This window comes from Monodelphis domestica, chromosome 4, assembly GCF_027887165.1.
Source record: "Monodelphis domestica isolate mMonDom1 chromosome 4, mMonDom1.pri, whole genome shotgun sequence".
NCBI classification, from domain to species: Eukaryota; Metazoa; Chordata; class Mammalia; order Didelphimorphia; family Didelphidae; genus Monodelphis; species Monodelphis domestica.
This window is the reverse complement of record NC_077230.1, coordinates 174,663,934-174,681,828: the sequence shown is the minus strand read 5'-3', so window position 1 is coordinate 174,681,828 and position 17,895 is coordinate 174,663,934. Positions and strand designations below refer to the sequence as shown.

Sequence of the window (17,895 nt, the reverse complement as noted above, 5' to 3'; positions counted from 1 at the left end):
GCTAAATCCTTCAAGGCCTAAGACTCTGTATCATTACAACCCCTTTCCCCACACCCCCACGTTGCTCCATGTCTCTGTGCATAAAACCCTTACCAGCTCATAGGATCACCACTTTGGAGCTTCAAAGAGCCTCAGAGGCCATCTAGTCCAACTTCCCTCATTTGACAGATTAATAAATTAAGGCCCAGAAACTCAGTAGTATTTACTGACAAGATTCTATACTTTATTTTAGCTTTTCAGAGAACAGAAAAAAATACCATGTGGCCCTGGCTGTCACTACCTCACCTGTGGTGGGATGAAGAGGCAGGAGTCATCGGAGGAGGAGGAAGCATCGGGAAATATTTTTTATTTCTTTTGTGGGAAGGGACGGGGAACAAGTTCTTATGCATTCATTCTGCCATAGCAAAAACTTCTACCACTGAATTAGTTTTCATTGCCTATTCCCCCCACCCCCATCTGGGTTTCTCCCCTGTGCATCCTTCAGGCAGTGTTTATTAAGAGTCACCTTTCATTGGTAGGGAAGGGGTAGGAACAACCTTCACATTATTGTCTTCCCTGTTGGGGAAGCCAAGGTTCCTTACAAAATTGAGAGTTAAGTAATTATAGAAACAGTAATAGAGAATGGCAGAGTTGGATGGCACCTGGTCCAGTGTTCTCTTCTTAATGATGAATAAAATCCTGTGTCATATATGTAGTGGCAGAAACAGAAACAGAATCCAGGTATACTGACCCTTGGTCTTGTATTCCTTGCATTAAAGCACGTTAGTTTTAATGAAATATCACTTGCTTACTATGTGGAAGATTAGACCACCAAACACATTAATAGTAGAATCAAAGGCTCATGGGATCATAGGAAAGCTTTTTCATTTTACAAATGAGGAAACTGAATCCCACAGAGGTTAAATGACTTGTCTGGGCCACATTACTAGAAGGAGTCTGAAGGAGGATTCAATTCCAAGTCTTCTAACACCAAGTTGAGCCCTCTATTCACTATACCGGGCTATATCACATATTATTTAGAAACTTAAATGTTAGGGATTACCATGATCTCTCAGGCTATCTGATTAAATACCAAGAAAAAAATTCTTAAGTGCTGTAAAAAACAATTCGAAGTATATATAAACATCTAAATGTTAATTAAATGGTAAATGTACTCCAAACTTTTCCACATGTCCTACTGTTCATTTACAGCCATCTTCTATATACATTTGTCTCCTAAATCTCATCCATCACTTTCACACTTGAGTCCCTGCCCTTGAGTGCCCGTTGGTGCAAGTTCCTTCTACATTTGGCAATTCATTACACATGATACAATTGCTTGTTTAGTTGCGGGTTTCTAATCTCTTTATTTCCCAATCCCTGTCGCACAGATCTTTACCTGGCACTTGATGCCTGCAAGGCTGCAAGTACAAGTTTCCGGATCACAGAATACTCTACAGTCACAGCCACAATCCTCTCGTGATAGGCGAATGGCCCGCAGCTCGTGTTTTTCTTCCACATCAATCTTTTTCACTCCGGAGGCTCGAAGCAGCGCCCTTCGTTTCTTTGTTGGCAGGGGTTGCAGGAAGAAGTATTCGTCTACCTCCGTGTTGTCTAAGTCAATATCATCATCTGAAATGTCATCTAATGTAAGAGTGCTGGCTTCTTCAGACTCTACCGTACCATTCTTAGTCATCTAAGAGCACAGAACAGGAAACAAGAGGCTTAGCTCATTTCATTCCTACAGCTCATACTTTTATTAGGTGTATTTGGCAATTCAAGTACTATTTTCTCTATAAAACAACTAACTATTCCATATCACTTGACAAGAATCATAGCAAATGGCTTTTTTATCCAAAGACAAGAATTATTTTAGCAGCCATTCTTTTTCTTAATAAAAAGTCAGAGAAAAAAATTAAAACTATAAAATTACAGTCTTTCAGACACACTGATAATAGTTAGATGAAAATAATTAGGACTGTGAACCTCCTGATGTCAGGAGTTGAAGAGTTCTTAAAACCTTTTGCCCATGCTTTGTGAGGAAGGTAAAGGGTTATAAACACCCATCAGTTAATGTCATTTTGGGACCTGGTTTGCAGTGGGCAGCTCTGATGTTGGAATAAATATGCCCTTGTACAGACAGAGGTGATAGCATCTTAATGGAAGTCATCTCAAGCTAAGTCAGCAAACATACTGTCCTTGAAACCATGACACTGAATACTGGGCTACCAGAAAAGATTTACACTGGGAATAAAGTTCTATTGCATTGTAGTTGCAGGATTTCAGACATGACTAACTGACCAGAACCCTGAAGGGCTGAGAACTCTGATAGGAAAAAATGAAGAGTATAAGTGCACTGATGAAGAACAGAAGAGAACTGTCTAGAAACCTAACCCAAATAGAACCAAGCAAAACAACTCTTCTCTAGAAAGAACAGTTAAAAATTTAAGCACACAAGACTTAAAAATCCCATGAGTTTCCCCCCCCCCACATAATTACTTACACGTAACCATATTTTTAGCCTCTTAATTTGGTCATTTTCATTCATTGTTAAACTTCATTAATTATAATTTCCATATGAATAATACATTTTATTACAAATGTAGTCTTTTAATATTTTTATCACTCTTGACTTTCACTTTCATGGGAAAATGTTGGTCAGTCCATTATGTTTATGGAGAAACACACCTTCCTTTTGGAAAGGAGGAAACAAAAGAAACACTGATCTCTGCCCTTAGAAAGATAAAACATGCAGATGGGACTTTGTAAGAACCTTAGACAATGATATCCCAGCAACTGCTAATTAATAAATTAACAAAAAGGGTCCATCGCACATTTCTCTTAATGTCACTGAATTATCTTGACTTATCTTCAAAGATCCCTTTGGAATCCTCAAAGATTCCAAAATGGCTTTATGATTTTGCCTATGTTAATGGCTTGAGCACTTTGCTTTTTTCATAGCTGCACTCCAATCTCTTCTTTGACTTATCTTTTTGTCCTTAAAACTGCTCTCATGTGTGTTCTCATCCCATTACGAGTGCCTGGCTTTGGAGTATAGTCATCCTTACTATTCGTTTGCTTAAAAAGTAGGATTTCTTTTCTTATTTGTAAGGATCCTCAGGTTGAAAGAGTATGAGAAATAGAACTGTTTATTTCCTGTGGTAGGAAAAGTTGTGCCAATGAATAAGGCCCCATAAGACCTAGATTTGTGATTACTCTGGTATAGGGAACACCCACATGAAGAAACTTTCTTTGCCAATGGAAGTCAAAACATACTCAGCAATTTATCGTCTCAAGGTTGTCTAGAGCACTGTGGGTTTGAATGACTTGCCTAAGGTTGCAAAGTCAAAGTGCTCACAAATGGGATTTGAACCCACATCTTTCTGGTTTTGAGGCCAATAATATAAAGTTTAATTAGTATAGAATTGGAAAAAAATCAATATAATTTCAAAAATGAAAAATGTATCAATGTTTGTCATGTCAACATAACATTGTACTTAAATGCTTATATTCCAAATTTATAAAATTATAGAATGATATAATCATACAGATGGAAGGAGCCTCAGAATTTATTTAATCCAATGGGTGCCCCACTTTTAGATAAGTCCCCAAAAAGTAATTTAGCCTCTGCTCAAAAACCCCTGGTGACAGAAAATTCTCTATCTACAAAGATAAGCCATTCCACTTGGAGACATTTCTAGTAGTTTGGAATCCCCCCCACCCCTTTCAGCTGAATTCTGCTACTCTGCACCTTCTATCCACTGTTAGTACTTCTTGTCCCTGGAGCCAGGTAGAACAAGTCTAATCCTCCTTCTACATGATACCAAAATAAGTGGTAAATAGTTCTGTCATCTCTCTATCAGCCATTATCATTATCTTATTCCTTCTGTACAACAATCCAATTATCTTTTTTTGATCTATTGTCCCCAATGTAGTGAAAGGGCATTTTTGTTGTCCTTAGCATTCATCATAAGTCTCAGTTATATCTGGGCTTTAATGTTCCTGACATTCTTACAGCATCATGCCACTCATCCGGATTCACTCTTAGTTACTTGTCCTTATTTCCATCTTAAGTATATGTCTTTTAAAAATCTAGTCAATGAGTTCCCTGAATATTTTTCTTTTCCTTTTAAAAGATACCTTCATTTTTCTTTCTCAAGTAATAAAAATTTTCTTTCCCTCCTTCCCCACCCCAATTACAAAATCCTATTATAATAAATATGTAGAGTCAACGAAACAAATTCACAATTTGACAGTCTAAAAATATATGCCCCATTCCACATCTTGAGTCAGGAGGTGGGTAGTATCTTGCGTCACTGGTCCTCCAAAATCGTGGTTGGTCACTGAATTGATCAGTTCTTAAGAAGTCCAAAATTGTATTTACAATGTTGTATAACTATTTCTCCTGATTCTGCTCATTTGAGTCATTTCATGCATCCTGAGGTTTCTCTGAAATGATTTTTTTGGTTTATTTTCTTATAATACAACAAGTATTATATTAATGAATCATATTTTGTTTAGGAATTCCTCAGATGATTGATGTTCTCTTAATTTCTAGTTCTTTTATGAAAATAATTGTATATATAAGTAGATGTATGTACACACACACACATTCTCATAGGTCCTTTCTTTCTTTCTTTGATCTTCTTGAAACCATAGGACTAGTAGTGGTATTGCTAGATCTAAAAGAGTTAGCTGAATATTCATTTGGCTCTATTTAGATAACTATCCCTTCCTTTTTCATTGAAAATTGATTCTATTTTGTCAAAATTTTATTCCTGAATTTACTTCCCTGATAGGATTTTAGGCTATACAACCCAACCTTCAAATCACATCTACTAAAATCTTGGGCACCCTGAGAGAGATAGGAAATAGCATGTTCTAGGCACATCAAACAACCACCACCACTACTGTGACCAGGATTGTTTTTTCAGACCCTGATGGATGCCTCCTAGGACCCTGAACCCAAGAACTTTGGGATCTGCAATGCCTTTCCAAAAACCTGACCTGCTTCCAGCCCAGCTCCTTTAGCCATTATTGAAAGAGAGATCATTAGAGAGGAAGTCCATCTTCTTCATCATCACCAGAACTACTGACTAACTGCCACCAGCATTGGGAAGATGACTACAGAAGCTTAGGGAGTGGTAGTATCTTCCATGGCCATAGATCCTGCTTCTTCTAGTCCAGTCTTCACAACTGTCATCCAGGGAAGCAACTCCTTTAGAGAAGAAGCCAGCTATCCCCACCAAGTATCAACAGACTTGCCACTCAAATGACAAACAATATATATGCCAGTCAAATTGAGGCATCTCTAACCACCACCACTACTTTGTCCACTGTTTTCCCTCAGATCCTGGTAGAGACAGTCTAGTATACTAAACCCCAAATTATCTGGAAAAAAAACAAAACTTCCTTCCAATCCTCTGTCCACAGCCATCATCCTGGAAAGCCACACTTGTGGAGGTCTATTCTGGCAACTGCCCCAGCAGGTGCCAAAGTTACATCTATTGAAGACAAAGAAGAAAAAGTTCTTTTTATCAAAGTCCCTGGTACTGTCAAATAGTTTGACATTAGGAACTTAAGAGCATACATGAAATCTTTGATTTCTTTCATATTCCTATGAACAGATGCCTAATACAAGGCTATTCACAATTATTTCCCTTTATTATCATGTTTTCCTAGCACTTAGCACAGTTCTTGGCCCTCAGTAAATATGCTTGATTGATTTTTTCATTCATTCAAAATGAGATGCAAGTATCACACAAAATTTACAAAATAAACATCCTAGAATTGTGCAACCTAATGAGTGTCAAGACTTTCAAAGTAGGGGCCTGGGGAGGGCAGACTATTCTATTGACTGTGCAAGGAATATTGTTTAAGATCTTGCAACTTATATTTTAAAAATTCTGTGGTTTGTCTTCAATTTTTTTTTCTAGAAAGTAGCAATATGAAATTTAGCACGTTAATTTGAAAGTGCTTAAATAACACAAGGCTACAAATTCAAATACAGGACTTACATTTTAATTATTATCATTGCTCAACCACTCTACATTCTCATTCTTACTGTCCTTTTGTCTGCTTTTCATTAGAACCACTAGTTCCATAAAGCTCTAAACACAAAAACATTATACTATCTGTGTGCTCCAGTTTTCTTTTTGCATGTATACAATATAATTATAATCACTAGAACTCAATAGAGTACTCCCCTTTGTGATCCTGTCATCTCTTGTCACTCTGTGATTTTTCTTTGTATGCTTCTAATCACACTGTAAGCTTGACCCCACCAAATAATTCTACTATTGTAAATGCCCTACCTTTGTCTTCAATTGATTTGGGACATCAAATGAAATTAGGTACATAAAATATTTTTCGAGCCTTAAAGCACTATCCAAGTGTCAACCCTCATCATCGTTATTAATAAAACTTTAAAACAAAGCTCTTTGGCAGCTTGCCCCAAACCATTCCTTATATTCATCTAATGCCACCTTCAAGCATTTTCCAAAGCAATGCATTATTATGGCAACACCTTTATTCCTCTGGCCTTGCTAAGTGGTCTTTTCTTTCTGGCATTTAAAGTTCTTGACATTCCACCTCCTTCTGACACATCCAGATTAGTATTAGGATAGCTGACAGCTTCAATGTGTTATATCCACTCTAACACAACTCTTTGGATTATTCTTTGATTCCTTCCAAACATATTTAGTTTTATACTTTGTCTTTAGCATATGATGCATTATTTTAGGAGAGGCTCAGCTAGAAATTCTGGCTAATACTTAAAGAGCAGGAAAAATATTGTTCAAATCTATAAGATGTATTTCTGTTTAGAGGCTTATCCTTGTGGGTTGGTCACTGTTTTGTTTAAGTAAAGGAAGCTGTCTTGATTATCATTATCAGTAAACCATGAGATCAGAGAAGCTTGGTGTTTTCCTTTGTTCTCTAGTTAGTCTGTATGTTTTGTTTTTTTTCCTATACGAATACTCAGATAATTTTGGAGTAGTAAGAAATTACTTTGGAGGTCATTTTATTCCAATTCCTTATTTTATTGATGAAAAAATGGACACTTAAAGAGATCAAATGGTATGTCCAAGGCCAACAACTAGTTATGGGTAGAGATAAAAACAGATACATCTATTGGTTTCTTATATTTAAATATTTCTTTTTTTCTGGTATCTCTAAATCTATATAGTTTTGGTCCTTCAAGCCCATTACTCTCCACATCCATTTACCAAAACACAAACTATGGGGTAGATAGTTAGGAAGATTTGCAGAATAATTTATCTGATTAGATATGGTATATATAAGCGGTCCCCTAGAGTCCATAGCTAAGGACAATAATTCAATTTTATGAGTTTTTTATACTCAACCCCTTCATACTTCTTGGTTTTTAACCTTTCCTTTGCACATGGCTTATTCTATGTTACCTAAGGCTGTTCTTGCCCCTAGGAGAACTACTGAAGTGTTTTATTATTCTGTTACCTGAAGGTAAAAGAGTCTTGGGAGAAGAAAAGAGAAGGGATTGTATAGAAATGCTTCTAATGAGATACTATGATACTGAGGCTTACATTTCATTAATGTTTGAATTTCTAAATTTTCCCATTCCACTGTGGGAAGGCAAGATCAAGAAATATGCTTTCAGACTTAGGAACTCTTATCAATACAATAACCTATCATAGTTCCAAAGGACTCATGATGCAATAAACTTACTGCTAGCCAGAAAAGTGACAAATTCAGAATAAAGCCTGAGACACATCTATCAATCATTTTTAACATGGTCAATGTGGAGATTTATTTTGCTTAGTTATACATGTTTGTAACCTTTTTTCTTTCTTTCTTGATTTCTCAGTTGAGTAGGGGATAAAGGGGAGAACATTCAAACCTGAAAAATGTTGAATTAAAAAAAAAAACCTAGAAAGGATTACATGAATGAATGTGGAGTGAAGTAAGCAGAACCAGGAGAACATTTTATACAGTAACAACAGTAACTGTACAATGAACAATCATGAATAACTTAGCGATTCTCAGCAATACAACAATCTAAACCAATCCAAAAGGACTTATGACCAAAAAGAAAAAAAAGCCATCTACTTCCAGAGAAAGAACTGATGGAGTCTGAATCCAGAACAAAGCAAACTTTTTTCCATTAAATATTTTTTTTATTTGAAGTTCCTTCCACAAAAGCATTCATATATAAAAATATTTTATATAATTGCACATATAAAAATGATATCAGCTTTTTTACCAGGGTGAAGGAGGAGGGAGAGAATTTGAGACTCAAAATTTTTAAAAAGGTTAAAAATTGTTTTTATATGTAATTAGGAAAAATATATTATCTAAGAGCATACACACATGCACAGACATGCACATTTAGCTGTTCTCTCATAGTTGTCAACATGTTTCTAGTTTTTTTCTCATGATGCAATGCATATGAAATACATATCACTTTAGTTCTTGTTTATTTTTTCCATGTGTAAGGATAATGTCTCAAATGACATAAAGTCATCAGGGGCAGGAATTGTGTTCATATGTGTGTGCACTTGCCAATGATTTGAATGAGGAGAGAATGTGACATCACTCCAACACTAATTTTATATATGAACAGGCAAACATACTTTCTATCTTCAATACAATCATTATCAAGTTCAACTTCACTCTTCATTTTTTTACCTCCTCCTCCAAAACTGGCAAGAGTGAAAAATTCAGATATCTGTAGCCTACTCTGTCATCAATGTGCTGAATGATTTACATAGAAAAGCACTGTTCAGTGTTCCAAGCTTTGCTGTGCATTATTTTTTAGCCGTGTGTGTACATTTATTGTTGTTCAGTCATTTCTGACTTCATGATCCCATCTGGCAAAGATACTAGAATAATGGTTTGTCATTTCCTTCTCCAGCTCATTTTACAGATGAGAAAACTGAGGCAAACAAGGTTAAGTGACTTGCCCAGGGTCACATAGTTAGTAAATGTCTGAAGTGAGATTTGAACTTAGGTCCTCCTAACTCCTGGTCTGTGCTCTATGCTGTGCCACCTCGCTGCATATGCATATAAACACATAAGCACATACAATCTTTTGTACTTTTTACAACCTATTTTTGCATGGCATCTTCAAATATTTTCATATTCATAAAGTCCCTTTATCCTCACAATAGCTGATGAGGTAGGTAGGACATGTATTTATTCAAGTTAACATTTTACAGATTACACTGATGCTCCAGGAAGAAATGGAACATCCTCTAGGTCACAGAGCTAGAAAATAATAGAGTCACACAACTCGATTCCAAATCTCACTGCTGGAGGTGGAAAGTTCTTTCCATGATACTTTTCATTAGGAAGACCTTGGAAGTTATCAAATCTAATCCTCTTTTACACAGGAAGAAACTGAAGCCCCAGTGGTAAAATTGGGCAGGGGCACACCACTAGAAAGAAGCAGATGAAGAATTTGACTCAGGTTTCTGACTCTAAATCTAGTCCTTTCCTTCACACGCTACAGTAGCCATTCACACATCTGGCTTTCCTGTAGTTGCTTTCTAATAGCCTTGTGTCACGGCCATTTTCTTTCATGAATATATTAGCAAAAAAGGATAGCTTTTACTGAAGCAATGGTGCTCATCTCAAATCTTTAAGTTCTACAGCATCATTAGCAAAATTCTTCAGTATTCTTTTCTACAAAGACACTGAACTGGCAGCCTGATCCTTCAGCTTCCCTTCAGGTGATCCACTGTGTCTTTTGAGTGATCACTTTAAATGCTTCCTTTGTAGCAGTCAGAATTTATGTACACCATGCTTCTTCTTACATATTTTATTACATAATAGCCCTCCACAATTCCCTCCCTTTTCCCAAAGTCTTGTTAGTTGCCTTTATGGTAGAGGCCAGTTGCCACATTCAGACCCAACATTCTTCTCCCCAGTTTCAATTATTTTGTTCTTATAAGAGACTTAGAGGAAAGCAAAGCTTTTTAATTTCTACACATTAAAGGGAGCTTCTTTATGTTCTTCATAAAGCTAGAAGCAATTTTCCATATTTTACATGAGTAGAATGACTAAAATCCCTTTTAGAAGGGCAGGTATGAACTGCCCTCTCTGCTTCCAATTTGAGGTCTAGTAGAAAGAACAATGAACTTAGAATCAAAAAGACTGTTTTCAAGTCCAGCTTGCTAGCTGAGTGACCTTGGGTAAGTCACAGAATGACCTGATGATTAAATTGGCAAGGACCCCAGAGTCTATCTAGTAGAACTCATAAATGGAAAATGTTTCTCTCTACTTTATACTCAGTAAGTTGTCCTTTGGTTTTTATGGGAAGAATCCCATCCAGGACACCTGCTACCTCCCAAGGCAGTCTATTTGATATTAGTTTATCTCTAATTATTAGGAACTTTTTCCTTAAGTTAAGCCTAAATTTGTCTTGCTGCTTCTTACAGCCTTTAGTCCTGGTCCTGCCCTCTGGGGCCAAAGTGCATTTCCTCTACTATGTGTAAACCCTTCAAATATTTCAAAATAGTTATCATGTCCCCCTTCATTCTTCTGGTTAAACATTCCAAGTTACTTCAACTGACTCTTACATGGTAGATTTCAAAGACTATGATTTCTTAACGTTAATATAAATTCTGGTTATTGTGAGTGGAAGTGTCTGAAAAATTATGAAAATAATGTAACAGAACATCATTCCAATTATGTGGAGTTTTGCTTGTTACTAAATAGATACTGCTCATTTAATAAGTTATTAAATTATGTAAATAACGAGAGAAGGTACTAAGAAAAAGGAAGAATAAGGAAATGATAAGATCGTAACTTAGGGCACATGATACAATGAAGAGGCAAAGTTGAACTACTTAATTTCTTTTATCCAAAAATGGGAAAAGGTGCATCAAACATTAAGAGGGAATGGAAAATTGAGAGATTTAAAAAGCAGGCAGCCCTTTCAATGTTTTCAAGTGACCAGACCTTGGCAAATGACATACTAGAGTAATAAATGTTTTCACTGAAGAAATATTGGTAATCTTTGAGTTATAAAAACTTGGTAGAAATATTGGAGAAGAGAAGAAATTGGAGAAGAAGAAATATTGATATTCTTTGAAATATAAAAAAGGATAGGACTTCTGGAAGCCTAGACATGAACAAAATTATGGCAATTTTTCAAAAGGAGAAAAAAGGTAGATTCTGAAAACCATAGATTGAGTCACTGTCCCACAATGGGGTTCACTCAGCATTCTGAATCCATAGCAGATGCTCTCAATAAATACTTGTAGAATTGAATGTCACCAAGCACATACATAGGAAGAAGTCCATATTTCATAGTACCAAATAACAACTCGAATATCTATAGCATTTTGAGATTTATAAAATCCTCCTTCCTCCCAAAAAACACTACGAGGAAAGTAGTACCAGAATTATAAACCCCATTTTCCAGTTTAACCTACATTAAAAATAAGACAGAAAAATCAAGTGATTTATCCAAGCATCACATAAGCCAGTGATTCAAAACTTGAGCCCAGTGTCTCTGAACTCAAAGACCAAACTCTTTTGACCCTATCATTATGCCTGTCTAATCATCAGTAAAAGAGGTTTTCATATCTTTTTTCTTCTCTTATCTTTAAACAAGTCAAACATTGAATAATGCTGGCAGTACTTAATAAAGTGAGTAGGTCACTAGAGAGTTGACCAGCAGAATAAATCTTGCTGACTCCACTGCTCTAAAAGATGAATGTCACTTCATGGAGTGGAATTGAAGATCTGACATAAGAGCAGAGAATCCTGTAAGAGACTTTGAAGCCAGCTAGTCTAATCCTTCTCATTTTATATTTGAGAAAACTGAGGCCCAAGCAGGTTAGATGACTTCCTGGAGGTTATATAGATATTATGTGCCAGAAATGAAATTTTAACATAATTGCTTATTTAAGGTTATATTTTGAAAGGAAGACAATTTTAAAAATTTATCTGAATTGTCCAAGCATGGATATTTTTAACCCTTACTTTCTTTTTATTTTTTTTTAAATTTGATTTAATTGATTAATTTAGATTATTTTTTTCCAGGATTACAAAAATCACATTATTTCCCTCTCCCCAACCCCCTCCCATAGCCAACACACAATTCCACTGGGTTCTACATGTGTCATTGGCCAAGACCTATTTACATATTATTGATAATTGCACTCGGGTGATCAACCCTTACTTTCTGTCTTAGTAACAACCTAAGAGAAAAGCAAAGGTTAGGCAAATAGTTAAGTGACTTGCCCAGGGTCACACAGCTAGAAAGTGTCCAAGGCCACATTGGAATCCAGATCCTTCTAACTGTGCCAACTAATTGCCCCAAGCATGGAATTAAAAATAACACTTACCTTCTACCTTAAAATCAATACTGTGTATTGGTTCCAAGGCAGAAGAGCAGTAAGGGCTAGACAATTGAGGTAAAGTGACTTGCCCAGGATCACATAGCTAAGAAGTCTCTGAGGCCAGATTAGAACCCAGGACTTTTCTTCTCTAAGTTTAGCTCTCAATCCACTGAATCACCTAGCTATAACCCGTCCACCCCCCAAGCATGGAATTTTAAAGCTAAAATGGCACCATACCTATCCCTGCTTTAAGTCTGTCACCACCCCAATCCACAGTCCACACCAGTTACTAAAGTGGTTTACTTTGAAGAAGATTTTAGCACATCATCCCCCCATTCAGTAAACTCCACTGCCTTCCTTTTCCTTCTAGGATAAAATATGAACTTCTCCATTTGCCTTTTGTAATCCACTACAAACTGGCCCAATCTATTACTTAATTTCCCACAGCTACGGTACAGTCAAACTAGCCTCCTCTTTGCTCCTCCTATATGGTGCTCCATATATCCCATTTCAATACCTTTGTCTTCAACCATGGCGCCATGCTTGGAATATCTACCCTCCTCATGGAATCCTTCACTTCTTCCAAGATGCAAAGTCTGTATGAGTCTTTCTTGATTGCAAGTAATCAGGAACAATTACTAGTTTCCTAGCTACCTCACATTTAGCCACCTAATATTTGTGTAAATTCTTACATACATACATGCAGTCTCCTATGTCAGAATGTAGGTTCCTTCCAAATAGGAATTGTTCCATTCTTTGTATTTGTATCTTAGTAGCATAATGCCTAACTCATAGTAGGCACTTAAAAAATGCTTGCTGATTTATTGCTTAATTGATAGTGACTCATCTTCTCAAGCTCTGTTCCTAAGGTACTTACATTCCCTCCCAGCATCTGTCAAAATTATATATCGATATGTCTTGATATAGTATACATTATTGGTATTTTATTAAACATTATTTGTATCCTCAAATGTTTCATTTGTTCTTGCTCCATCATACTCAATTAGGACAAAAACTCCTCGAAGCAAGGGATAATTATTTCATATTCTTTTTTAACCAGCTATTTAGTGAGTCTCTATCATATTTATTTGTTTATTCTATTTATTTATCTAGCTATTTGGGGCAGCTAGATGGCATAGTACATAGAGCACAGACCTTGGAATCAAGAAACCCATCTTCATGAGTTCAAATCTGGCTTCGGGCACTTACTACCTATATGACCCTGGGTGGGTCACTTGTCTCAGTTTCCTCATTTGTAAAATGAGCTGGAAAAGGAAACGGCAAACCTCAGATCTTTTGCCAAGAAAACCCCAAAATGAGATTACAAAGAATTAGGCATGGCTGAAATGATATAAAAACAATAATGAAACTTATATTTGTTATCATTATTACTATTCTGATTAACTGGGCAATCATCCAATAAAATAAGTAACTCTAATACAAGTAAAGTTTTCATACCATTACTATTGTTATGAGAACATACAGATATATTAATAGTTTATGAGCTTGCTGGTTCAATGGATAGAAAGCCAGGCATGGAGATGGGAGGTCCTGGGTTCTAATCTGGCCCCAGACACTTCCTAGCTATGTGATCCTGGGCTTACTGCCAATTGCCTAGTGTTAAGGGTTAAAATTTTGGGTAGGAGTTTGATAAAATTTACAGAGCAGTTTGGTATACCATGAACTCTTATTTATTCTGAAATAAATAGGAAATAGGAGGGAGGCAAGTGAGATAATAGTGCTAATATCTTTTACTCTATCTAAAAAGCCAAACCCTATACTAAAATTCTAAGAAACCCTAAAATCTAAATGCCTTCAGGGACAGAGTCTTCTTGCCTGACAAAGCAGGCCTATTTTATCTATTCTATCTAAGGATATATTAGCTATCTAACTATCTATCTTAAACTAATCAATGAACATTTATCTCCTATGCCCTTCTTAATTCAGTATCACAATCCAAACTGTCAGAAATAACTGCCAGTCCTCTTGACACAGAGACGAGAGAAAAGGACCCTTTTTTCTTAATTGACCTTTTCTTTTATGGTCAGCCTCTTAAAGAGACAGAGGGAGATTTTATAAAACTCCCAACCTGTCTGATACTGCCTCCTAAAGAGACAGAGGGAGATTAAAAAATTCCTTTTAACACTAGTCCTTACCACTCTTCTGCCTTTGAACTGATAATTAGAATAGATTCTAAGATAGAAGGTAAGAGTTTTAAAATAGTTTATGGGATGAATTGATAACTCTAATAATCATTAATTTCTTATAATTTCTGGAGCATTCTGGGACTCAGACTGGGGAGGTTTCCAAGGCTAAATTGACATGAAGGCTAGAGATTGGTGGGTGTGGAAAGAAAGACCAAAAGAGAGGTTAGGGAGCAGAAGGAACACAGTATGACTTTTTATTCTAATATTTATTTGCAACTTTTATAGAATCACTAACAACACTCTTTGCACCACCTGTGTTTCTATGCCTTAAGAACATAATCTAAGATGAGAAATTTGAAGATATAACGTAGAACAAAAACTTAAGATATGATTATCTCTTTAATATAGAAAAGAGAATAAAAATAAGGATAACAACAAAAACAATAATAAGGTTTCTACTAAAAATCCATGACCTAGAATGAGGACATAGAGTGCTATCCTAGTGACTGACAAAGAATGGGATAAAATCTAAGTATAGGAGACATCTAAGAGCATCAGAAGTCTGAATTGAGATAAAGAATAATCTGGGGTCAAAAGTCATTAACATTTACACAGTAGTCAAGAGCTCTGAAAGCTAAATGAAACCTCTGAGACAAAAATAGAAGAACCCTAAAGAAAACTTTGATTTGGACACAAATGCTTACAAGTCTAAGGTTTCCCGAATGTTTAAACAATTGCTTAATTAATTTTATAGACATACATGATGTTCCTATAGGTAAGTAGAAAAATTGGAAAGGCTAATACTCTTGTCTAACAATGTGGTACAGATGAAGAAATCTATTAATTTCATTTAGAAGGAGAAAAGCATTATAATTTAAAAACTAAGATGTTGGCTTTCCCCCCCACTAGAAACAGAACAAAAATAGAATTTTAATTATTTTCTTTTATTAACCTGTTACTGGAAATTCCTTCAATGCTTAAAAAGAATCCAAACCTACCTCCATTCTCAAAATAGATTAATTGAAGAAAATGGATATAATATGTGCTATAATACATATAACTGACAATTATGAGCTTACTATACCTCTAAATTAGGCAGCTAGGTGGCATAGTGAATAGGTACATAGTGAATAGCGTACAAGGTCTGAAGTCAAGAGGCATCTTCCTGAGATCAAATCCAGTCTCAAGACTCTTAACTAGATGTGTGACCTAGGGCAAGTCACCTGTTTGCCTCAGTTTCCTCCTCTGTAAAATAATCTGAAGAAGGAAATAGCAAACTACTCCAGCATCTCTGCCAAGAAAACCCTCAATTAGGTTAAGAAAAGTTGGACAAAACTGAAAAACAACAAAAATAACTAAACATTCAGAATAGATACCAATATATTTTCTCATCATTTCAGCTGCACATTTTTTCTCTCATAAAAATATTTAGAAACCCTTTTTTTCCTTGGGATCTGTGTTAACTCTTGATTGTAAACTGCCAATTTGCAAATGGGAGCATGTATTTATAAAATATCAGAGAAGCTCCACCCCACATAAAGAAAATCTCCTTTAGGCATACGCATGTCTATTTGGATATGGGTAATAAAGATCTCAAATTTTTAGTTTGTGGGAGTTACTCTACAGGTTATGTGCTTATAGAGTTAATAAATACCTACCAGTTATAATCGATCCTCTTTGCTCTCACTAGGTGCCAGATCTCTCTCTCTCTCTCACACTTAAAGAAGTCCAGTCCTGGACAAGATTGTAAAGGGGGCCAAGTTTGTCATTGGCATTCCTGCTTCTCTGGGGACCTCTCCGCCCTAACCTCCAAAGGACCAAGTATCTCCAAGGATAGAGGAAAGGGTTGGGAATCATTTATTCATAGTACCTAAGGATACTTTCCAAAAGGAATGAAATAATATATATATATAATATATATATATATATAATACTCATGAAAGAATTATTCTATAATGATGAAATTTCAAACATCAGCAGGGGAGATTGTTTAAGGGACTGGGTTCTTTCCCTCACCCTTTGAATTCCACTCTAGATGAATGCCTACTCTATTTTCACATAAAATAACTACAACCAACCTAACCTGCATAACACACTGACAAATCCAACCTTCTAACCTTCAAAAGGAGAGTAAAGTTTGCAAATATTCATTATTAAGATGTTGCACTATTATATAAATGCTTGAAAAAAGCATCCAATCTCCCCCAATCCAATGCTTTTTTTTAAACAATGAAAGCTTTACTTTCAACTTAATATCAACTGGATAAAAGAATGCAAATATATTGTATCTGAGCACTTTCATCACATTTGCAAATTGTTATGCCACCAGGGATAACAATATTTATACTGCCATGGTTTCCTTGCCAATTTACAAATAGTTATGCCTTTACACTATTCAATTTGATTTCAGTTCAACTATCAGGTCATGGGGTATATAAGGAAGACACAGTGGTTCTTAAATAAAAGGACATAGGATACTATTCTGCCTCTGACTTTTACTCTGTATATGTGACCTTGGGCAAGTCACTTAACTTCTTCTGATCTCAATTTCTGTATCTGTAAAATGGGTGGTGGTGGTGGGGAAAGTGTTTGGCCTAATTGGCTCAGGTGCCTTGTAGCTCTAGATCTATGATCCTGTTTTTAAGGAAATGTATTTTTTCCCCATTATTTCCCTGGATATCCTTGATCTTTTGTTCTTCCAAATGGACTTTATAATGGTTTTTTCTAATTCAGTAAAAAAGTTTTTTGGTAGTTTGATGGGAATAGTACTAAATAAGTATATTAGTTTGGGTAGGATTGTCATTTTTGTTGTTAGCTCATCTTAACCATGAGCAATCAATGTTTTTCCAGTTGTTTAGATCTAGTTTTAATTGTGTGGAGAGTGTTTTGTAGTTGTGTTCATATAGTTCCTATGTTTGTGTTGGCAGATAGATTTCCAAATATTTTATATTGTCTATGGTGATTCTAAATGGAATTTCTCTTTCTAATTCTTGTTGCTGAGATGTGTTGGAAATAAATAGAAATGCTGATGACTTATGTGGGTTTATTTTGTATCCTGCAACTTTGCTAAAGTTGTTGATTATTTTGACTAGCTTTTTAGTTGATTCTCTAGGATTCTTTAAGTAGACCATCACATCATCTGCAAAGAGTGATAGCTTGGTCTCCTCATTGCCTATTTTAATACCTTCAATTTCTTTTCCTTCTCTAATTGCTACTGCTAGTGTTTCTAGTACAATGTTAAATATTGAAGGTGATAATAGGCATCCTTGTTTCACTCCTGATCTTATTGGGAAGCCTTCCAGTTTATCCCCATTGCAGATGATGCTTGCTGATGGTTTTAGACATATACTGTTTACTATTTTAGGTAAAATGCTTCTATTCCTATGCTCTCTAGTGTTTTCAATTGTTACAACAATAGGTGTTGTATTTTGTCAAAAGGCTTT

At 35.7% G+C, this 17,895-nt stretch overlaps 1 protein-coding gene across 8 annotated transcripts in view; it reads right to left on the bottom strand.

Moving 5' to 3' along the window:
- Positions 1 to 17,895, bottom strand: part of CSRNP3 (cysteine and serine rich nuclear protein 3) — a 156,219-nt gene that overhangs the window by 12,746 nt on the left and 125,578 nt on the right. For all 8 annotated transcript variants that reach the window (XM_007494299.2, XM_007494293.3, XM_007494294.3 and 5 more), the window contains one exon: positions 1,379 to 1,675. In XM_007494299.2, coding sequence (XP_007494361.1) covers positions 1,379 to 1,675 — 297 coding nt within the window. The remainder of the gene's footprint in view (positions 1 to 1,378; positions 1,676 to 17,895) is intronic.